Source organism: Zalophus californianus, chromosome X (assembly GCF_009762305.2).
Source record: "Zalophus californianus isolate mZalCal1 chromosome X, mZalCal1.pri.v2, whole genome shotgun sequence".
In the NCBI taxonomy this organism is placed as follows: domain Eukaryota; kingdom Metazoa; phylum Chordata; class Mammalia; order Carnivora; family Otariidae; genus Zalophus; species Zalophus californianus.
In genome coordinates, this window is record NC_045612.1 from 75,987,477 (window position 1) to 76,012,465 (window position 24,989).

The 24,989-nt window shown below is 37.6% G+C and overlaps 1 protein-coding gene across 7 annotated transcripts in view; it reads right to left on the reverse strand.

Annotated features, from left to right (window-relative positions):
• HEPH (hephaestin) overlaps positions 1 to 24,989 on the reverse strand; it is an 82,394-nt gene that overhangs the window by 38,268 nt on the left and 19,137 nt on the right. For 6 of the 7 annotated variants that reach the window (XM_027609511.1, XM_027609509.1, XM_027609513.1 and 3 more), the window contains 4 exons: positions 14,207 to 14,338; positions 8,344 to 8,555; positions 7,233 to 7,383; positions 4,651 to 4,863 (listed from right to left, as the gene is read on the reverse strand). In XM_027609511.1, coding sequence (XP_027465312.1) covers positions 4,651 to 4,863; positions 7,233 to 7,383; positions 8,344 to 8,555; positions 14,207 to 14,338 — 708 coding nt within the window. The remainder of the gene's footprint in view (positions 1 to 4,650; positions 4,864 to 7,232; positions 7,384 to 8,343; positions 8,556 to 14,206; positions 14,339 to 24,989) is intronic. The other variant, XM_027609512.1, reaches the window with a different exon arrangement.

Consider the following 24,989-nt stretch of genomic DNA (forward strand, 5'->3'; position numbering starts at 1 on the left):
ATCGGGATGCTTATATCAGAGGGCTTTGGAGTGGCTTTCCTTCAGTTTTTACAATAAAATGTTTGGATATCAGTCTTAAATATCAGGGTTGTGGAGCTGCCTAGAACTGCCTAGAGCCTCGGGTTCCTATGTCAAGGACATTAAGGCTCATAGAATGTTGATCAGGAGAAGTTGACTTTCTTAGAACATTTATTTTCATCATTCCTTCACTTGCTGCCCACTGCCTATCCCATCACTACAAACTTTTTTCTTGGCTTGTAAAGGCCTCTATGAACTAGCTCCAAACTATGACTCAGTCCCAAATTCAACCAGTGATCCAACTAAATTTGTCCCAGACATCCCTTATCACATATCTCATTTATATATTGGAATTTTCACTCATGTTGTTTCTCCCTTCCTGGAATGTACCTGTCCAACCCTCCCACAAATATCTACAAGGGCTCACTCATTCTCCAAGATCAAATTCACGTTTCATCTCTTCCAGAAACCTCTCCATGACTATTCTGGCTCACATTGACCTCTACATTCTTGGCCTCCCCACTCTTGACACACTTTACACCTAAACCACATGATTAAAGACTAAGTACTCCTCTCTTTACAAAACAGTCTTTTCCACTAGCTTATAGACTTCTTGAAAGAATCTACTCTTTTCTTTCCACAACTACTTCCCAACTCTTCTATTTCTCCTACCTTTCCACATCTATTCCATCAATAAATCCTATTGGCTTTTCCTTCCAAATTATCCTCCCATTTTCACTCTCCCTCCCCTAGTCAAAACCATCGTTGCCTCTCACATGGAAAACTTTAACAGTCTCCCAACTGTCTTCTCTGCTTCTTCCCCTTCCCTTTTCAACCATTTCCCACACAGGATTCAAGGCCCTCTTTAACAAATATGATCCAGAGCACATTGCTCCTTTGCTTCGAATGCTTCATTCATACTCAGAATGCAAACCAAGCTCCTAACTATGGTCTATAAGACCCCACATATGAATCCTGCCAACCTCATTTTATGTCGATCTTTTTCTTAGCTTACTACAGTCCAACACTACTGATCTTTCACTCTGACCCTTGAAAAGCCATGCTTGTTCCCACCTTTGGACATTTGTGCTTGTTGGTCCCTCTGTTTGAAATGTTCTGCTCAGAAATCTTTATATCACTCCCTCCTCCTCATTATTTAGGTCTCAGTGTAAATATCACATTCTTGGAGAGGTCTTCCCTGAACATCCTCTAAAATGCCCCTATCATTTTATCACAACACTACATTTTATTTCCTTTGTGATCTATATCACAATCTAAAATTATCTTATTGTTTTATGTATGTGTTTTGGTGTTCTTATTGCGGATCTTCCCAGAGAGTAAGAATCATTCTATTTTTTCACCTTTCTTCCCCAGTTTTAGCACATTGAAGGTATGCAATAAATATGTTTTGAGTGAATGAATGTGTGTGCAAATGAGTGATTGTAAAAGCTGCCCAAAACTCATAGCTCAGGAATTGATGTGGAGAAGAAAATCTGATGATCACTGAAGGGGATGAGAACAAAAAAGAAGGCATTCTGGGAAGTCATGTGCCTTTGGACTAGTTAGTACATCATCTAAATTTTCTCATATGGATAATATTATCCAAGCCACTCTTTCAATACTCTTCTGTTTTTGAAATCTGAGTTTCCTCTTAACTCTTTGACAAATTCTTTTCTGTTTCCTTATTTTGGCTTCTCTTCTCCCTTGTACCTCTTAAATGTTGATTTCTGCTTTAAGTTTTCTTTCCTATCACTCCACAACTTATGGACTTGAACTATGAGAACACTCAAACTCACTAGCCTAGACTTCTCCAACCTTTACATTTCTACCTGTAACTACCTACTGTAAAATCCACACCACCTGGATTTCACCAGGAACTTAAAACTTGACATGCCCTAAAATGAATACTTTCTACCCAAACCTTACTATCTTGCCCTTGTTTCTGTACTTGCTCATTTAGTTAATGGTTGTCACCATATATATAGTGCACAAGCCAGAAACTTCAGGCATCTTTTCTTCTTGCTCAGCCCCTCAGCAAAGTTCCATAATTTCTTTCTCAAATATCCCTTAACTCTACCCCTTCTGCTCATCCTTATTGCTTCCACCCATTGGCAGGCTCTTTTCACCTCTTGCAATAGCCTCCTACTTTGTCTCCTCTTACGCCTTATTTCTCATTATTCCTTCACAGGGCTGCTATTAGCATTTTGCGTGGGATTATTCTTCACTGTTTAAGACTGCCCTACATATTGATGAAAGTTTTATCATTTCTGACTCCCACTATCTAAATAATAGTATCATCCCCTCCATATCCCCAGTCATTGTGACAACTAAAATTACCTCCACACATTTCAAATACCTTTTAGCATACCACCTTGAGTTGAGGGTCACTGAATAAAAATAGTTTGTGTAAGTTCTTCAGGCAGATGCTGCTTCCAAGTCACTGCCCATAAGCTTCCTACTACCTATTTTAATGCCCTCTTCTTTAGGCAGATGCTGCTTCCAAGTCACTGCCCATAAGTTTCCTACTGCTTATAACAACACCCTCTTCACCAACCATCCCCTTTCTGTGCATGGTGACAGTTCACTCTTCCTCAAATGATCAGTTTGAATGCCTGTTTCTATAGGAAAGCTTTACTACACAAGTCAGGCAGAATTTGTTATAGTTTCCTATGTGTTACTATAGCTCTTGGCAAGATGATACCATCATCTCCCTTTCACACTAACTGTGAGCTGCCTAATTCATCCTCACATCCCTAGTATCTAGACCAGTAAGTGGAAGACAACAGATATTTACTATGTTTTGTGAAAATGTTATTGTAAAATAAAGGGAAAATAAAAAGAAGTAAGGAATAAAAAAGAAGGAAAAACAGGAAGACAGAGGAGGGAAGAAAATATACAGATTGAAGGAAAAGGGAAAAAAAGAAAACAGGAGATAAGGAAAAAGAAAATAAATTTAAAAAGAGAGAAAGGGAGACAAAGAAAGAGAAATAAAGAAAGGAGGGAAATGGAGAGAAGGGAAGCCAAAAAAAGAGGGAAAAATCAAAGGAAGAAAAAAGGGATAAAGGAGAAAAGAGAGGGAGGGAAGGAAAAAGAGAAAGAAAAAAAGGGAGAGAAGAAAGAATGGAAGAAGAAAATGAAAAGAAGAAAAGACAAAAAGTAAGATGGAGAAAAAATAGATGAAAGTAAAGGAAGGAAACAATGAATGAGAAGAGGAATAAGAAATGAGAGATAAAAAGAGATAAGAAAAAGAAAAAGATGATGAAAGAGGAAGAGGAAAAATGAGAGAGGGCAGGGAAAAGGAGCAGTGGAAAGAAAAGAAGATTAAAAAGGGAGTGGGGAAGAGGGGAATAATGAATAAAGAAAGCTCCAATGGTGAAAGAAAGGAAAGACACCCTGAAGGACTAGGGCAATTATAAATAATAAATTCTTCTCTTTGCTGTTGAGAACTCTACCATGAATTTGGTGGAAAATAACACATTACAAGCCCTAGCTTTTTATCTGCCAATTTTCCTATCTATTAAAGTTCTAGTATCATTAGTTTTATTGGAAGAGCTGAGGTATGTAAGATAATATTTTTAAATACAATTGTTAATTTCTATTAAATGTAATATAAACTTATTAAAATGTAAAGCAAAGCAAAAAGAGGATAAAAAAATCACCAATAAACCCATAGGACTCAAACATTCTTAACACTTTGCTGCATTTTTTCTGGGCATTTGTTTTTCTAGTTTGCTAAACATAACTGTAAGCATCCAGTACACAAAATGTTGAATATTCATGGTGATGTTTTTAAGTCATCTGCAAAGCTGCTTAATTACATATGTGTATTCACCAAAGTAACTGTTACATGATAAAATGTCAGACATAGATGGAATCTAAAGAAACATTCTACTCAATTTTGGTTTTTCACAAAAGAAAGATAGGGAAATGAGGGGAAGGGAGAGAGAAAGAGGAGGAATGGGAGAGGGAGAGAGGGTGGGGGAGAAAGGCAGGGAGAGAAATGAAAGAAAGGAGGGAGGAAAGGGGAAAGTAGTAAAGGAAGGTGAGGGAGGGAGGGAGGGGAGTGGGATAGAGAAAGAAAAGAAGGAAGAAATGCAACCACAGACTGGGGGTTGGTTAGGCCAAAATTAAATAGCAAATTAATGAATGTGCTTGGACTAAAAGTTTTTATGCTCTGATTCCAGGGCTGAAACTGTCACAGCACACTGCACCCCATTCCCACCAGAAGTTGGTAGAAATTCTCACAGAATATCAGAGTTGAAACCACTTATAGGTATATCTCTTGGACCTCCCTCCCAGAGCAAGGACTGTATCTATAAAATTCCTACATAGCCATGGGACTACACAGGCAAGACCACCTTCTACCTATATGAGAATTGCCCTGATGCTGGGCAACATCCCTACTTCTTCCCCATTGTTCCAGAAAGGAGTTTTCTCAGCTCTTTACTTTCTGTCTGCAGCTAAGAGAAAAATCCAAATAACCAGAACACAGAGTGCACACTGAAGAGAAAGAAAACAAAAGTGTTTTGAAAACTTCCCATATACCCTCAACATTTCTTTTCTTTTCACCAGCCCCCCTCATCCATGCCCAACAGAGCCTCTCAGCCTACGGCCAGCTGTTAAGGCACTTACCAGCATTGTCAGGCTGCATGATGGCCATGACAAAGGTATGAGGAAAGAGCATGGCTGCACTCTTCCTCATGCCCTGAAGCTTCACAGTGTTGCCCTGGAACATGACCCCATGCACATCAGTCTCTGTGCCCAGGCCAAGCAGGTGCCAGGCCACTGTGTCTCCCTTGCACATATCCAGGCTGGGCAGGTTAGAGAACAGAAACCCATTAATGGCTGGAGAGAAAAAAAAAAAAAACATAGAACAAGAAGATGAGACCAGAATATTCAGGCACTGGCCAGCAGCATAGCATCAGCTCTGTACTAGGGTTTCCCACAACTTGAAATTTCTGAGTCATCATTAACTCTTCTGCCTTCTTCCCTAAGCCACTTTAGTTGTACTTACGAAGATCTGCGTCTTTGAGATGAGGGTCCAACTCGCCTTTCTGACCTCACCTCCTGTCCCTCCTCTACCACACTTCAAATTCTTGCAAAACTGAACTTTTTTCCACTACCAGAACTCCTTACACATATGCATACACAAGGGTACCAGCCTCTACTATTTCCACTCTCTTGAAATTCTCCTCCCTTGGCTTCTATAGCACCACACATTCCTGGTTCTCTTATCTCCTTTCTGATTGTTCCTCCTTCATCTTGTTCTTGTTCTCCATCCTTCCATAAAGTACTGGGGTTCCCCCAAGTTTCCATATTTATCTTTCAATCTGTCTCTCTCTCTCTTTTTTCACTTCGCAGTTACTGCCCGTTCTAGCCCTCATCATTTTTGGCTTGAACTTCTGCAAAAGCCCTCTCCCTGGCACCCCTGCCTGCAGTCTATCCTCCCAACCCCGTCATAAACAGGTAGACACCATTGCTGTGAGTTCTATTTGTCTCTACGTCCCCAAGGCCTTAAACATGTTAGGTGTTTACAAAACACATATTGAGTTTTCACATGTTGTTTCCTCTGCCTGGAATAAATTTTCCCCTCTGGTCCCTCTACAGAAAACTATTACTCATACATCATGCCCCAGTTCAAATATCACCTCCCCTGTGAAGTTCAAATGTCACCTCCTCTCTCTTTCTCTCTCTCTCATTTCCATTAAACTCCCCCCCAAAAAAATTTCTTCCATATCACTTACTACAGAGCACACAGTCCAATGATTTACTTACAAATCTATCTCCCACACTAGATTGACCTAGCAGGAATCACATTTTTTTTCTGTATAAGTGTGATTGCCCAGTTGCCTTGCATGTTGCCTGGTACTACTCAGGTGCTCCATAAGTTCAAATTGAAATGAACTTTGTTCCCAGGATTGGTTTACTTTTTCCAGCTGATATAACTAACTGGTGATGAGAACCAAGAGATGGAGTCATAAGACAACACACTCATTCATGACTCCCTCCCATCTTCCATATTCCTCTTGAAAATACAGGGAGGCCTGCTTAAAGCTGATCCCTTTTCAATGTCCCCACATCCACTGGAACCACCTTTAATAAGTAACCCTACTTGGTAATTCCCCTAGATGCTGATGATAACATTGCTAATCTCCTGATTCTGCTTCCTTTTCCTGTAATGTCTAATTGCAAACCTATTTAGCCTTTGAACCCCAGCTCAAGCACTCCTTTTTTCCAGGAATCCTTTAATTGGATTGTCCTTTATTAATATTCTCCTGTGAACTCCATGTCACTTGAAACCTCTTTTACATAATTTAGGATTTAATTATAGTTGATCTTGGATTGTTCTATAATTATTTCATGTGTGTTATTAGTATCATTTCATTGCAAATGCTGGGAGCTCTTTGCAAATTGGGACCATGTCTTCCCATTCACTCACTTACCCACCTACATACCTACTCATTAATTTGGTAGTTCACTTGTTCAATAAACATTTACTATGTATTAGAAAGCATAGATAATACAAAGATAAGCAACAAACAATACTCACATTTAAGGAGACTACTCTAGCAGGTGAAAAACCGTGTAACAAATAACTATATAGAACATGCTATTAAAATATTCTGATAAAAATGCAATAGTGGTTCAGAAAAGGATGTCATCATCCTGGGATTTGGTGATAAAAAAATGGTTACATGGATGAAGTAGCTTTCGAGTAGGACCTTAGAGAATGGAAATAATTTCCACAGGCTAAGGGCAAAAATGTAAAGAGAGGCATTTCAACTGGAGAGCAAAGCACTGTAAAAGGCATGAAGTCAGAAAAGTACAAGGTATGTCTATATAGAGAAAAAATAGTGCCATTTGGCTGGAGTATGGAGTTGAGGAGCATGTGTAGTGGTCAATAAAGGAGAATAAGATAAGACTGGAAAGGCATCATTCCAGCTTTCTCTCCTCACTCTCTAGTGGATTCCTTATTTGCAATCCTCATTTCACAACACATTTTTCCAGTGTTCCCCATACTGTGTAACACAGGACAGAGCACAACCAAGTGTTAAATATAAGATCTGTTGCCTTAGGTTTAATTCTTCAGTCTAGCTCATGTCTTGGGATAGAGCTGACCAATCAGCTTTCAAGGATGGGACATGATTAAGTTTAGGTTAGATTTTTACTTGTAACCTCTCAATTGTAGCTCAGGGCAAAAGCACTCCCCATACCATGCATCCGATTGGAGTCTTGGAAACCCTTGACGTCCTCTGAGAGCAGTCGGGAATCCAACATAGCAGCTGCTTGATTGGTATTGCTGTACCAGCTCTTGTTTTCATCCAACACAGTAAAAAGGAGAAAAAACTCCTTATCCACCCCTTTCTATAGGCCCATGGAAGAGAACATAGGAAAGAATGACAATGGTTTCAGCAGTTGTATGTTGTGCAGCTCCAGATCCAATGAGCCCTGATTCTTTCCCATTTTTTTTCCCCAGACACAGAGACAAGCCCGTACTTCCTGCCTAGAGCTATAGGTGCTGCTAGGCAGTTTTTCTTCAGATAATTTCAAATTGAAGGTGGGTGAAACAGGTTAGAACAAGGTGACAAGACCGGAGGGGACAAATGTATGAAAGGGGACAGGGAAGTAGCACAAGATGGGGATTATGGACAAGTACAGACTGATAAAAGAGAGCTTGGAGTGGGGTAAAAGAGTGGGGAAAGGTGGTTAGCATATCAGGAAAGGACTCTAGTCAGAGGGGATTAGAAAATAAAAGGATATAAAATTGCTATTAATGTACTGTTATTTTAATTATCATTTATTATTATCACTATTATTATTATTACTTCTAACATTTACTGAGTGTTTACTATGTAATCCAGACACTGTGATAAGCACTTCATATGGATTATTTTAATTAATCCTCACAGAAACCCAAGATATATTATTTCATTGTTAACCCCTTACTACAGATGAAGAAACTGAGGCAAAGAGAGGTTAAGTAATATACAGCTAGAATGGTGAGCGGGACATGAGAGAACACAAGCAAATACTAAAAGAGATTTAAGAATTGGGATCACGGGTTAGGGAACACTGAGGTTTAAAAAAATGAAAAGATGATGAGAGGATACAAAATAGAAAGGAATAGAGACTAAGAGATATGTGTGAGTGAAAGAATAGCATGCAAAATAGCATGAGGTCACCAACTATTAATTTCTGATTAAATAGCTTATTTTTTTTTCTATTTCCACATCTCTAGAACCCAGTTCCACTTTCAACTCCTATTTAGCAATACAGCATTATCTTCCTCCCAGCAGGCTTTCCAGCCAAAAACCTTGGTAATACCTGTTTGCCATCTGCACCCAAGGCACCAGTCTTGCACACCAACAGAGGGCCCACCAGACCAGAATTTGTATCTCTTATGGGATCTGCAGCAGAGAAGTACATCCAGGTGAGACAGGCAGGATCCTGAGCAGTAGGGCCAGCATGGGAGGGGACTGTCCAACGGTATGTTACTTTCTCAAAGGGCTTGGCCACCAAGCCAGGGTAGGATGAGCCTGCAGGGGGAAAAAATAGGACTCATTATCACATTAGCTAGAGTGAAAATCATCAGCTCCAAACAGTGGGGTAAATATTATAAACTACAAGGCATTTTGGAGCAACAGCAATATGCAATATAGAATATTAAAAAGGATCCTAGATAGGAGTGAAGAGACTATAGTTAGTTTCTGGTTCTGACAATAGTTGTTATATAAACTGGGGAAATTTAAACTTCCCAGGTTTCAGTTTTCTAAGCTCAAAGGACCTAAGGATTAAAAGGGTCTTTAAAACTTATTTGGAATACTCCTCACTTGAAAACATATATTCATCTGTTCTTGTATCCTTACCATTGTTTAAAAATCTCCAGACAGGCAATTCACTACGTACCTTCATAGTTTGTTTCATCTTTGAATGGTTCTGATTAACGAACACATTCTTCTTTCTGTATGTATATATATATATGAGTGGATGCAAATACGTATCTATGTGTATATATACAAAAAACACAAGCACTAAGGCTGTAATTCCTTAAATGGACACAAGTTATGGTCAAATGATGCATAGAAATTTTATTTAAAAATTTTAAGCCTAGTAGTGCAATTGCTGGGCCATAGGGTCGTTCTATTTTTCACTTTTTGAGGAACCTCCATACTGTTTTCCAGAGTGGCTGCGCCATTTTGCATTCTCATCAATAGTGCAAGGTTCCCCTTTCTGCACATCGTCGCTAACACCTGTTGTTTCTTGTGTTGTTGATTTTTAGCCATTCTGACAGGCGTAAGGTGATATCTCATTATAGTTTTCATTTGTGTTTCCCTGACAATCAGTGATGTTGAGCATCTCTTCATGTGTCTACTGGCCATCTGGATGGGTTCTTTGGAAAATTGTCTACTCATGAATACTGAATCAAAGGGATATATCTACACTGATGTTTATAGCAGTATTATTTATAATAGCCAAATTATGGAAATTGCCTGTGTCCATCGACTGATGAATGGATAAGGAAGATGGGGTGCATATATATATATATACACACAATGGAATATTACTCAGCCATAAAAAGAATGAAATCTTGCCATTTGCAATGATGTGGAGTTAGAGAGTATTATGTTAAGTGAAATCTGTCATCCAGAGAAAGACTTATACCACATGATTTCACTCATATGTGTAATTTAAGAAACAAAATAATTTAAGAAACAAAATAAATGAGCAAAGGGGGAAGAAAGAGAGAGAGGCAAACCAAGAAATAAACTCTTAACTGTAGAGAACAAACTGATAGTTACAAGAGGAAGTGGGGGATGGGATGGGTGAAATAAGTGATGAGTATTAAGGAGTGCACCTGTCATGATGAGCACCCGGTATTGTATGGAATTGTTGAATCACTATACTGCACACCTGAAACTAGTATTACACAGTATGTTAACCAACTGCAACTTAAATAAAAACTTAAAAAATAAAATAACATTTTAAACCTATTTGTAATCAAAGAAGTACAAATGAAAATGGCTACATACTGAACATAATAAAAAATAAATTAAAAAATGAAAACACAAAAGTACAAACTGTGGTGAATTTGAGATGAAATAAATGTACAAGAGCTCTCTCTGAAAAAAAATAGCTACATAACTTTTTTGCCTGTCAGTTTAGCAAGATTTTATATATTATAATAATCCATGCTGTTGAGAAGTGGCTTAAATGGCACCTACACCTCTTGCCCAACTATAGCAACGGTAAGTGTAAATGAGAATAGACCTTTAGGAAAAAAACGTTGACAAAATGTATCAAAAGCCTGAAGAAGGTTCAGGCCCACAAAAAAGTAAGATATACAATAAATACTGAAAAGAATGTCCAACCTAATACAAATCGAAACAATGGTGATTTTGGTTATTGTGTTGTTTGCCTACAAGATTGACATTTGACAAAGATGAAAATGGCTGCCCTGTGCTGTTACTGTTGATGCAAGTCGGAGTTTATGGGACTGCAAATTTTTCCAGATAGCAACTTGGATGTAGGTATCAAAATTTTTAATGTGTATACCCTCAGACACAGCAATTCCACATGTTAAAAATATATTCTGAGGAAATATTCATTAAAGGGTGAAAAGAAGCATACACAAGGATATTTGTAGTAAGAACTTATGACAAGTGGTATAATTTAAGATGGTTTTAACATCCTTTCTTATTCATTTATTATTCCCAACTTTTAAAATTTTCAAACGTACAGTAAACTTTAAAGGATAGATAGTACAATAATCATCCTACCAACTGGAGTTGTTTGTTAACATTTTTCCATCTTTAATTTATCTACATCTATGTCTATGTATATCTACACACACATACACACACACATGAATTTTTGATTGTTTGCTTTTGCTAAATCATTTGGAAGCATGATGGCGTCTTACTTCTAAATACATCAGTAACTTTGTTCTATATTGCCACAATAATATTACTACATCTGAGAAAATATCCTAATATCATCTAACATGTAGTTTATATCAGAAATTTTCCAATCATCTCCAGAATGTCTCTTTTTAAAGAAGATTTTACATACTAATTTTGAGAGCGAGAGAGAGGAGGGGCAGAGGGGGAGACAGAGGGACAAGCAGACTTAGCCACTCAGAGGCCCAAAAATGTCTCTTTTAAGTCTATTTATTTTTTAATAACCTGGATCAGACAAGGTTTGCTTTTTGTGTTATCCCTATTTTTTTCCCTATAGCATTGACTTTTTGAAGAGACTAGACCTTGTAGAATGTTCTTTTGTTCTAGATTTGTCTGTGACATTGCCCTTAATGCTTTTGGTATTTTTTTTTTATGTTTTTGACTTGGGATTAGCATGCATTAATATTCTCAGAGAAAACAGGAAATTAATACCCAATAATCCAACTTCTAGGATTGTCTCCTGAGATGGTAATCCAAATAAAATATAAGCATTTATTCATTGCAACATGATTTACAACATTTAAAAATAATGAAAACTAAATGTTCAAACAATAGAAGATAAGATAAATAAATTATGGCAAATCCATGTAATAGAGTATTTTATAATAGGTAGCAAGTTTATAACTTTACAATGGCATGAGAAAATTGATATAATGGTAAGTAAAAACAGTATGATACAAACCTGCAAAAACCACATGATCACAAAAATGTCAATAGATATGATTTTATAAGCACAGGAAAATATTAGAAGGTATATCAAAAAAGTAATGGTGACTTATCTATGAATGGTATTTATTTTATAATTTTCCATTTTTTTTCAAAATTCCATAAAATATATGTTACTTTTATAATCAGATATTTTTATTTTTTTAATTTTGTTTTAATTCCAGTATAGTTAACATACAGTGTCATATTAAATTCAGGTGTCCAAGATAGTAATTTGACAGTTTCATATAACACCTAGTGCTCATCATGACAAGTGGACTCCTTAACTTCCGTCACCTATTTCACCCATCCCTCCACCCTCCTCCTCTCTGGTACCCATCATTCTGTTCTCAATAGTTAATCCATTTCATAGTTTCTCTCTCTCTCTTTTTTCCCTTTGCTTCATTTCCTAAATTACACATATGAGTGAAATCATGTGGTATTTGTCTTTCTTTGACTTATTTCACTTAGCATTACACTCTCTAGCTCCATCCACGTTGGTAGCAAATCACAAGATTTCATTATTTTTCATGGCTGAATGATATCCCATCACAAACACACACACACACACACACACACACACACACACACACACACACACACACACCACTTCTTTATCCATTCATCTATCAATAGGCACTTGGGCTTCTTCCATAATTTGGCTATTGTAAATAATGTTGCTATAAACATAGGGGTGTATGTATCCCTTTGAATTAGTGCTTTTAGAATTTTTAGAAGCCTTTATTTATTTACTTACTTATTTTTAAATTTTTATTGTTTTTATTATAATAATAATAAAAGTTTGTATTTAAATTCCAGTTAGTTAACATACAATATAATATTAGTTGTAGTTGTACAATTTGAAGATTCAACACTTACATACCATACCCAGGGCTCATCACAACAATTGCACCCCTTAGTCCCCATTGCTTATTTCCCCCATCCTGCCACCCACTTTCCCTCTGGCAACCATCAATTTGGTCTTTTTGTCTATGGTCAGGAACAAGACAGGGATGTTCACTCTTACCAGTTACTTAGCATAGTACTGGAAATCCTAACCACAGCAATCAGACAGCAAAAACATCCAAATCAGCAATGAAGAAGAAAAACCTTCACTATTTGCAGATGGCATGATACTCTATATAGTGTTTTTGTATTTGGGGGGTACATACCCAGTAATGCAATTACTAGATCATAGGGGTAGTTCTACTTCTAACTTTTTGAGGAACCTCCATACTGTTTTCCATAATGCCTGCACCAGTTTGCATTCCCACCAGAGGGATAGAGGGTTCCACTTTCTCCACATCCTTGCCACCACTTATTTCTTCTGTTGTTAATTTTAGCCATTCTGACAGATATGAGGTGATATCTCATTGTAGTTTGATTTGTACTCCCTGATGAAAAGTGATGTTGAGCATCTTTTCATGTGTCTGTTGGCCATCCAGATGTCTTATTTGGAGAAATGTCTGTCTTCTGCCCATTTTTTAATTGGATTATTTATTTTTGGGGTGTTGAGTTGTATAAATTCTTTACATATTTGGGATACTAACCCTAAAGGCCCTATATGAAAAAACCCATAGTGAACATCATACTCTGGGGAAAAACTGAAAGCTTTACACCTAAGGTCAGAAAGAAGACAAGCATGTCCATTCTCAGTACTTTTATTCAACATAGTACTGAAAGTCCTAGCCACAACAATTAGACTACAAAAAGAAATAAAAGGCATGTGAATTTGTAAGGAAGAAGTAAAACTTTCACTATTTGCAGATGACATGATACTATATAAAGAAAACTCTAAAGACTACACCAAAAAGCTACTAGAACTGATAAATGAATTCAGTAAAGTCATAGAAATCAATGTGTAGAAATCTGGTGCATTTCTATATACTAATAATGAAGCAGTAGAAACAGAAATTAAGAAAATAATCCCATTTACAATTGCACCAAAAATAATAAGAACTTAGAAATAAACCTAACCCAAGAGGTGAAAGAACTGTACTCTGAAAACTATAAAACACAAATGAAAAAAATTGAAGATGACACAAAGAAATAGAAAGACATTCCATGCTCATGGATTGAAAGAACAAATATCATTAAAATGTCAATCAGGGGTGCTTGGGTGGCTCAGTCGGTGAAGCATCTGACTTTGGCTCAGGTCATGATCTCAGGGTCCTCGGATTGAGTCCCACATAAAGCTCTGTGCTCAGTGGGGAGTCTGCTTGTCCCTCTGCCACTCCCTGCTCATGCTCTCTCTCTCTCCCCTCTCTCAAATAAATAAAATCTTTTAAAAGATTTTAAAAAATAAAATAAAATGTCAATCAGAATATATTTAAATATATTTAAAAGAACATGTCTCTTATTGAACTCAGTTCTGCTTCACTATAATATCATGGATTCATTTAAGAACATCCATGCAAGGACAATCAATTCTGTCTCCTCCCTCATTCCCTCTCCTATTTATTTTTCCTCTAGAGCTATCTGCTATTACCTGCAGCTCATATTAGTTGGAAACCCTGCTTGCTCACCATCATTGTACACAGTTCCCTCGTAGTCTTTCTCATAGAAGACTCCATGAGGCTGTATACTGAATGGCTGGGAAGCACGGTTGTAAAAGACCACCTGGATGGTGTCACCCACCTCAGCCCGGATCACTGGCCCTGGAAGATGGGAAGGAGAGACAATGGGAATAAAAACAGAGATGACCAGGGGGGATGGAAATAAAATAAGAAGGAGGGAAAGAAAGAGCAAGTGAAAAAGATTTTTAAAATCCTCTATTTGCAATAATAAGAATAATCCCTTCCAAGTTTATTACAACTTACAGTTATAAAAAGCATTTTAAAATCCATTATCTCATTTGGTCTTCAAACATCATATGCAGGACAGGGGATATTTTCATTTTATAGATAAGGAAACTACAGCTCAGAGAGGTGGAATTGATCTTCCCAAATTCAAATAACTGATTAGGAACAGAATCAGGACTTAAAGCCAGGGCTTTCTCCCACCTCCCCATCAGGTTCAATCCCATTTCCCCTACGTTTATTGTCCCTCTTCCCATAGCTCCATTTCCTGGTAGGGTTCATCTCAATATCTGATCTTGCCTCAATCCTAAACCATTTCTGAGCAATAAAATTATCATATCTATGTACAGGTCCTGAACTAGGTAGCTGAGCCATGATTCCTGGAGTTTTCTTTGTTCCACGACCCACCACCTCTGACCTAGCTTCGGTCACCTTTGATATTAACCAGAAATACCAAGACAATACCCTGAGCATTTATGCTGGCTCAAACCCTAGTTCAGTGCTTCTGGCTTGTTTTCTACTAGATTTCTACACCTAATGCAACACCTGTGATCCAAGAAGCAAATGAAAATGAAAACAAAGCATAGCAAAACATGAGATGCCATGGAAAATGGGCTAAGGGAAAAATTTATATATTTTTATCTCAAATTAACATTAAAAAAGATCTCAAATTAACAACCTAACTTTAGGACTTAAGGAATTAAGAAAAGAAATACAAACTAAATCCAAAAATAGAAGAAGGAAGGAAATAATAAAGACTAGAGCAGAGATAAATAAAACATAGAATAGAAAAACAATAAAGAAAATCAATGAAACCAAAAGTTGGTTCTCTGAAAAGATCAACAAAATTGATGAACTCTCAGTGAGATGGACTAAGAAAAAAGAGAGAAGACTGAAATTACTAAAATCAGAAATAAAAAATATATATAAGGTAGTATTATGAAAAATTGTACACCAACAAATTGGATAAACTAGATGAAATGGACAGAGTCCTAGAACAGAAAACATACCAAGACTAAAGCATAAAGAAATAGAAAATCTGAATCTTTTTTTAAGAAAATCTGAATCTTATTGTAACTAGCAAAGAGATTTTTTTCTTTACTATTATTTTTACTTTATTACAGTGTAGTTAACATACAGTGTTATATTAGTTTCAGGTGTACAATATAGTGATTCAACACTTCCATACAACATCTGAAGCTCATCACAAGGAGTGCTCTCCTTAATCCCCATCACTTATTTCACTCATCCCCCACCAACCCCCTGTCTGGTAACTGTCAGTTTGTTTTCTATAGTTAAGAGTCTGTCTTGTGGTTTGCCTCTCTCTATCTTTTACTTTTCCTTTGCTCATTTATTTCTTAAATTCCACATATGAGTGAAACCATATGGTATTTGTCTTTCTTTGACTGACATTTTTCATTTAGCATTATTCACTCCAGTTCTAACCATGTAGCTGTAAATGGCAAGATTTCATTCTTTTTTCTGGCTGAATAGTATTCCATTGTATATATTTACCCCACCTCTTCAACTGATGGACACTTGAGCACTTCTATATATTTTGCTGCTATAAACTTACGGGTATGTGTATCCTTTTGAATTAGTGTTGTATTTTTTTGGTAGATACTCAGTAGTGGGATTACTGGATTGTTGGGTAGTTCTATTTATAACTTTTTGAGGAATATCAAAACTGTCTTTCACAGTGGCTGCACCACTTTGCATTCGCACCAACAGTGTGAAAGGGGTCCCTTCTTTCCAAATCCTCACCAACACTTGTTGCTTCTTGTGTTGTTGATTTCAGCCATTCTGACAGGTGTGAGGTGTTACCTCATTGTAGTTTTAATTTCATTTGCCTAATGATGAGTGATATTGAGCATCTTTCCATGTGTCTGTTGGTCATCTGGATCTCTTTGGAGAAATGTCTGCTCATTTCTTCTACCCATTTTTTATTGAATTATTTGTTTTTTGAGTGTTGATTTGTGTAAGTTCTTTATATAGTTTGGATACTAACTCTTTATTAGATAAGTTATTTGCAAATATCTTCTCCCATTCTGTAGGTTGCCTTTTAGTTTTGTTGACTGTTTGCTTCACTGTGCAGAAGCTTTTTATTTTGATATAGTCCCAATAGTTTATTTTGTTTTTATCTTTCTTGCCTGAGGAGCCATAGCTAGAAAGAAGTTGCTACTGGCAATGTCAAAGAGGTTACTTCCTGTGCTCTCCTCTAGGATTTTTATGATTTTAGGTCTCACATTTAAGTCTTTAATCCAGTTTGAGTTTATTTTTGTGTATGGTGTAAGAAAGTGGTCTGGTTGCATTCTTTTGCATGCAGCTGACCAGTTTTGCTAACACCATTTGTTGAAGAGACTATGTTTTTCAATGGGGACAGTCTTTTAAACGGTGCTGTGAAAACTGGATTCCCACATGCAAAATAATGAATCAAGGCTCCTATTTAATACCATATATAAAAATTAACTCAAAATACATTAAAGAGCTGGAGAGAGGAGGAGTTAACATGGCAGAGGAGTAGGGGACCTTAAGTTTGTCTGGTCCCTGGAATTCAGCTAGATAGTTATCAAATCATTCTGAACACCTGCAAAATCAATCAGAGATCTGAGAAAAGAAATGCTGCAATTCTACTAATAGAACAGCAACCACTTTTGGGAAGGTAGGAAGTGTGGGGATGTGAATCTGGAGCAATATATTGAAGGAGATGGCAGCAGGGAGGGAGCCAGCTTAAAGAGGCTAAACCAAAGAATTATAAGCAGCAGAGTACAAAATTGGAACTTTAAAAGTCTACTATAATGGGGGACATCTCTGGATTAAAGGTGCTCAAGTGGCAAAGTGGGGTGGAATCCTAGGTGGGACAGCGTGGTCTCTGGATCCCCAGGGTCACAAGAAGAATGGGGGTGCTTGAATGCAGCAGAATTCCCAGGCATCAGAGTGGGGAAGCTGGCTGAAAACAGCAAGTCTTGGCACCGGCTTTTTGCTCGGTGTTGCCATAAACTGTGAACTGCCGCATGGGGCCACAACTCCTCTCCTGGCAGGGGCCCAGGAAAAGGCAGAAGTGAGTCGAGACGCCCTCCCTCCCCTGGGAGGAACAGCGTGGATCTGCACAGCAAGAGTCCACAAAATTTGGATACTTAAATCTTAGTTGCATGCCTCAGATGAAAACACTCAGACAGAGGCTGGGTGAACACAGAGTTCAGATGGAAACCAGGGAGACAAGATGATTGCATCTTTGTGAGTGCTCACTGAAGATTGGAGGGGCACAGACCTTCAGCTCTGGGGCTAAAGAGTGGGGTGCCAGCGTTTTCATCCTGCCCATCTGTACTGAAAGCCTTCAGGGAGCAAAACAGCACAACATAGAGGAATCCAGTGCCTCTTACACTGAGCCCAGCGCCCTGGCAAAGGAAGCACATTTCCACAACTACAAGGGCACCTGAGAATCAGCTCAACAGGCACTTCCCCCCAGAAGACCAGCAGAAACAACTGGCTAGAACCAAGTTTACAGATCATAGAGAACTAAGAACTTCAGCTCTTGGGGAAAGCAGTATAAAACAGTATAAAACATTCATTTTTTTTTTTAATTCTTTAGTCTTAATCTCAGGAAACAAACTGAGGGTTGCTGGAATGGTGGGGGGTGGGAGGGATGGGGTGGCTGGGTGATAGACATTGGGGAGGGTATGTGCTATGGTGAGTGCTGTGAATGGTGTAAGACTGATCAATCACAGACCTGTACCTCTGAAACAAATAATACACTATATGTTAAAAAAAAAAAGAAGATAGTAGGAAGAGAAAAATGAAGGAGGAAAATTGGTGGGGGAGACGAACCATGAGAGACTATGGACTTTGAGAAACAAACTGAGGGTTCTAGAGGGGAGTGGGATGGGGGGATGTGTTGGCCTGGTGATGGGTGTTAAGGAGGGCATGTACTGAATGGAGCACTGGGTGTTATGCATAGGCAATGAATCATGGAACACTGCATCAAAAACTGATGATGCAGGGAGCCTGGGTGACTCAGTTGGTTAAGCGACTGCTTTCAGCTCAGGTCATGATCCTGAAGTCCCGGGATCAAGTCCCGCATCGGGCTCCCTGCTCGGTGGGGAGTCTGCTTCTCCCTCTGACCCTCTTCCCTCTCGTGCTCTCTATCTCTCATTCTCTCTCTCTCAAATAAATAAATAAAATCTTTTAAAAAATTGATGATGCAATGTATGGTGATTAACAATATAATAAAGAAAAAAATTCTTTAGTCTTTCAGTTTTATTTTTTGAACTGTTGTCTTATTTTTTCAATTCTTTTTTCTATATATGAGTTTTGGTTTTTGTTCATTGTATTTTATTTTATTTTATTTTTGTATATATATGTTTTTCTTTCTTTCCTATTTTGGGATCTAGTTTCTTTTATCAAGCAGATCAAAATACACCCAAGATCTAGTTTTTTGTTTTGTTCTATTTTGTTTCTTGTTTTATTTTATCTTATCTTACTTTGTTTTGTTTTTATTTTCTCCTTTTTTTTTAAATCTCAGTTGTTGTTGCTACTGCTGTCTTTTCTCTCTCTCTTCTATTCTTTTCTGGACATAATGATGAGATGAAGAAATTCACCCCAAAAGGAAGAACAAGAGGTAGTACTCACTAAAGGGACTTAATCAATACAGATATAAGTAATATGTTTGAACTAGAACTTAAAACAATGATTATAGGGGTGCCTCAGTGGTTCAGTTGGTTAAGCATCTGCCTTTGGCTCAGGTCATGATCTCAGGGTCCTGGGATTGGGCCCCATGTCAGGCTAACTGCTCAGCAGAGAGTCTGCTTCTCCCTCTCCCTCTGTCCCTTCCCACTCTGCTCATGCTCTCTCTCTCTCAAATAAATAAATTAAATCTATTAAAAATAAATGATTAAAAATGCACTAGCTGGGCTTAAAAAAAAGCATAGAAGACACTTGAGAATTCTTTATTGCAGAAATAAAAGAATTAAATCTAATCAGGCTGATTAAAATGCTATAAAATTAAAAATGCTATTACTGAGATGCAGTCACAAAGGAGGCCCTAACAGAAAGGAAGAACAAGGCAGAAGAGATAGACAGTGATATAGAAGATAAAATGATGGAAAATTTGAAAATGCTGAAAAGAAGAGAAAAAGACAACTGCTGGATCACAAAGGAAGACTGCAAGAACTCAGTGATTCCATAAAGTGAAATAATACCCAGTTAATAGGGGTCCCAGAAGATAAACAGAGAGAGGGGGGAGAAGGTTTACTTGGACAAATTATAGCTGAGAACTTCCCTAATCTGTAGAAGGAAATAGGCATTCAAGCCCAGGAGACACAGAGAACCCCCCTCAAAATCAATAAAAATAAGTTAACACCTCGATATATAATAGTGAAGCTTGCAAACATCAGAGATAAAGAGAAAATCCGGAAAGCAGCTCAGGACAAGAGATCCTTAATCTACAAGGGTAGACACATAAGACTGGCAGCAAACGAGTCCAGAGAGACCTGCCAGGCCAGAAAGACCAGCATGATATATTCAACATATTAAATGGGAAAAAAATGCAGCCAATAACACTTTATCCAGAAAGGCTGTCATTCAGAATAGAAGGAGAGATAAAGAGTTTCCAGGGGGTTGGGAACTAAAGAAATCTGTGAACACTAAACCAGCCCTGGAAGAAATATTAAATGGGATATTTTGAGCAAAGAGAGAGCAAAAAGTAACAAAGACCAGAAAGGAACAGAGACAATCTACAGAAACAGCAACTTTATAGGTAATACAAGAGCACTACATTCATATTTTTCAATAATTACTCTGAATATAAATGGACTGAATGCTCCAATCAAAAGACACAGGGTGGGGCACCTGGGTGGCTCAATTGGTTAAGCGTCTGCCTTCAGCTCAGGTCATGATCTCAGGGTCCTGGGATTGAGCGCCATGTCGGACTCCCTGCTCAGTGGGGAGTCTGCTTCTCCCTCTCCCTCTGCCCCTACCCCTGCTCATGCACATTTTTTCTCTCTTTCTCTCTCTCTTACTCTCTCTCAAATAAATAATCTTTAAAAAAAGACATAGGGTATCAGACTGGATTTAAAAAAAGAAGAACCATCAATATACTGGCTACAAGAGACTCATTTTAGACCCAAAGACATCTCCAGATTGAAAGTGAGGGGGTAGAGAAACACTTATCATGCTAATAGACATCAAAAGAAATCTGGAGTAGCAATCCCTGTATCAGACAAACTAGATTTTAAACCAAAGACTGTAATAAGAGATGAAGGAAGACACGATATCATAATAAAAGGGTCTACTCAACAAGAAGATCTAACAATTATAAATATTGATACCCCCAAATTGGGAACACCCAAATACATAAAACAATAAGAAACATAAAGGAGCTCATTGATTATAATACAATAATAGTAGGGGACTTGAATACCCACTTACATCAATGGATAGATCATCTAAGCAGAAAATCAACAAGGAAACAAGGGCTTTGATTGACACACTGGACAAGATGGACTTAACAAATATATTCAGAGCATTTCATCCTAAAGCAGCAGAATACACATTCTTCTTGAGTGCACACAGAAAATTCTCCAGAAAACATCATATACTGGGTCAGAAATCAGGTCTCAACCAGTACAAAAAGATTGAGATTATACTGTGCATACTTTCAGACCACAATGCTTTAAAACTTGAAGTTAGCCACAAGAAGAAATTTGGAAGGAACCCAAATACATGGAGGTTAAAGAGCATCCTACTAAAGAATGGATGGGTCAACAAGGAAATTAAAAAAAAAAATTAAAAAGTACATGGAAGCAAATGAAAATGAAAACGCAATAGTTCAGAACCATTGGGATGCAGCAAAGGCATGGTAATGGCACAAAAACAGACACATAGATCAATGGAACAGAATGGAGAACCCAGAAAAGGACCCTCAACTCTATGGTCAACTAATATTTGACAAAGTAGGAAAGAATATGCAATGGGAAAAAGACAGTCTCCTCAACAAATGTTGGGAAAATTGGACAGCCATATGCAGAAGAACGAAACTGGACCACTTTCTTATGCCATACACAAAAATAAACTCAAAATGGATGAAAGATCAAAATGTAAGCTAGGAATCCATCAAAATTCTAGAGGAGAACACAGGCAGCACCCTCTTTGACTTCAATCACAGCAACTTCTTTCAAAACAGGTTTCCAAAGACAAGAGAAACAAAAGCAAAGATGAATTAGACTTCATCAAGATAAAATCTTCCTCATGGCAAAGGAAACAGTCAACAAAACTAAAAGGCAACTTACAGAATGGGAGAAGATATTTGCAAATGACATAACAGGTAAAAGGCTGGTATCCAAGATATATAAAGAGCTTCTCAAACTCAACCCCAAAAAATAAAAAATCCAGTCACAAAATGGGCAGAAGACATGAACAGACACTTCTTCAAAAAATATGTACAAATGGCCAACAGACACATGAAAAAATGCTCATCACTTGTCATCAGGGAAATACAAATCAAATCCACAATGAGATACCACATTACACCAGTTAGAATGGCAAAAATTAACAAAACAGGAAACAATAAATGTTGGTGAGGATGTGGAGAAAGGGGAACCCTCTTACACTGTTGGTGGGAATGCAAGCTGATATAGCCACTCTGGAAAACAGTATGGAGGTTCCTCAAGAAGTTAAAAATAGAGCTACCCTGCAACCCAGCAATTGCACTACTAGGTACTTATCCAAAAGATACAGACATAGTGATTTGAAAGAGTGCATGAACCCTAATGTTTACAGCAACAATGTCCACAATAGCCAAAATATGTAAAGAGCCCAGGTGTTCATCAACAGATGAGTGGAGAAAGAAGAAGCAGTATATGTGTAATGAAATATTACTCAGCTATCAGAAAGAATGAAATCTTGCCATTTGCAACGATGTGGGTGGGACTAGAGGGAATGCTTCCATAGCATTATGCTAAGCGACATAATTCAGTTAGAGAAAGACAAATACCATATGATTTCCATCATATGTGCAATTTAAGAAACAAAACAGATGAACATAGTGGAAAGGGAAGAACTTAAAGTAAGACAAGAACAGAGAGGGAGGCAAACCATAAGAGACTCAACTTGAGGAAAGAAACTGAGGTTTGCTGGAGGGGAGGTGGGTGGGGGATTGGGATGATTGGGTGATGGGCATTAGGGCGGGCACTTGAAGTAATGAACACTTGATGTTGTATGCAATTGATGAATCACTAAATTCTACCTCTGAAACTAATAATATGGTATATATGTTAATTAAACTGAATTTAAATAAAACATTTTAAAAATAGATTAAAGACCTAAATTTAAGACCTAAAGCTATACAACTCTGATAAGAACACATATGGCATAATTTTCCCAACATTTTCTTTGGCAGTGATTTCTTGGATATGACACCAGACACACAGGTAATAAGAGAAAAATATAGACATAATGGACTTCATTACTTTCTAATTGTGCATCAAAATACACCATAAAGTTAAAAGGCCACCCACAGAATGGGAGAAAATATTTGCAATTCATAAGTCTGATAAGGGATTAATATCCTGAATATATAGAGAACTCCTAAAACTTAACAACAAAAATTATACAGCTCAGGGGCGCCTGGATGGCTCAGTCATTAAGCGTCTGCCTTCGGCTCAGGTCCTGATCCCAGGGTCCTGGGATCGAGCCCCGTGTCAGGCTCCCTGCTCCACGGGAAGCCTGCTTCTCCCTCTCCCACTCCCCCTGCTTGTGTTCCCTCTCTCACTGTCTCTCCCTGTCAAATAAATAAATAAAATCTTTTAAAAAATTATACAACTCAATTAAAGATGGGCAAATGACTTAAATAGACATTTCTCCAAAGAATACACAAATGACCAATTGGTACATGGAAGAATGTCCAACATCAGTAATTATTAAATAAATGAAAATCAAAAATACAATGAGATACCTTTTCACACCTATTAGGATGGCCACTATCAAACAAAACAAAACAGAAAACAAGAATTGGCAAGAATGTGGAGAAATCGTCACCCTTCTGCACTGTTGGGAAATATAAAATGGTACAGGCACCATGAAAAACAGTATGGTGGTTCCTTAAAAAATTAAAATAGGATTACCACATGACCCAGAGTTTCCATTTCTATGCATATACTGAAAAGTAACCAAAGCATGTGTCAAAGACATATTGTACACCCATATTCATAGCAGCATTAATCCCCATAGCTAAAATGTGGAAGCAACCCAAGTGTCCACTAGTGGATGAGTGGATAAGCAAAATATTATATACATACAGTGGAATATTATTCACCCATGAAAAAGAATGAAACCTTGTGATTTGTATCAACATGGATGGAGCTAGAGAGTATAATGCAAAATGAAATAAGCCAATAAGAGAAAGACAAATACCATATGATTTCCCCCATATGTGGAATTTAAGAAAAAAAACAAAGGAACAAAGGAAAGAGAGAGAGAAAAAAAAACAAAAACAAGAAATAGACTCTTAACAATAGAGGAAAAGCTGATGGTTACCAGAGTGGAGGGGATGGGTGGTTGGGGTAAATAAGTGATGGGGATTGAGGAGGGCACTTGTCTTGATGAGCACCAGGTGATGTATGGAATTGTTGAATCACTATTGTACACCTGAAACTAATATAACACTGTATGTTAACTATATTGGAATTAAAATTTAAAAGCTTAATAAAAAATAAAGAAGGGCATGGGAATGATAGATGTCAAGGAGAAAAAAAAGAAATTCTGTATACACAGCAATATGGATGAAACCTCAGCTGGTCACAGAAAGACAAATACTGTATGATTCCTCTTATATAAGGTACTTAGAGTAGTCAAGATCATGGAGATAGAAAGTTGAATGGTTGTTGCCAGGGGTGAGGGGGAGGGAAGAATGAGAAGTTACTGTTTAATGGGTATAGAGTTTCAGTTTTGTAAGATGGAAAGAGTTATGAAGATGGATGGTGATGATAGTTACACAACATTATGAATGCATTTAATACCACTGGAGTGTACACTTAAAATGGTTAAGATGGTAAATTTTATGTTATGTGTATTTTACCCCAATATTTTAAAATATTGAAGAATAAAAAAGACTGAGACTCATACTGAACACCAGCTAATGATAGCTTTAATACTGTCCACCGTCTTTCCCAAAGTGATTTTCTGCTCTTTATATCTTCCTGTCTAGCAGATGTAAGGTCTATTGTCCATGTTCAGATCTCCTAGAATCAACTGTGACACACTTATCCCCAGAACATGGTCAATTATATTACTTTCATTACCAAAATTTTCTTCCATCTAATCTATTTTACTTCCTGGCTCTACCAAGTGGCTAAACCACACTGAACTTTGCTATGTCATTTCAATACTGTGCTTTACACAAATCTGTGCTGCTGGATACCTTATCCAAGACCAGGCTTTAAGCCTTGTACTGCATCCCTCACCATAGCAAGCATGTCTGCCTGTAATGTCAATCTGTTCCTGGCCTCATATTGCC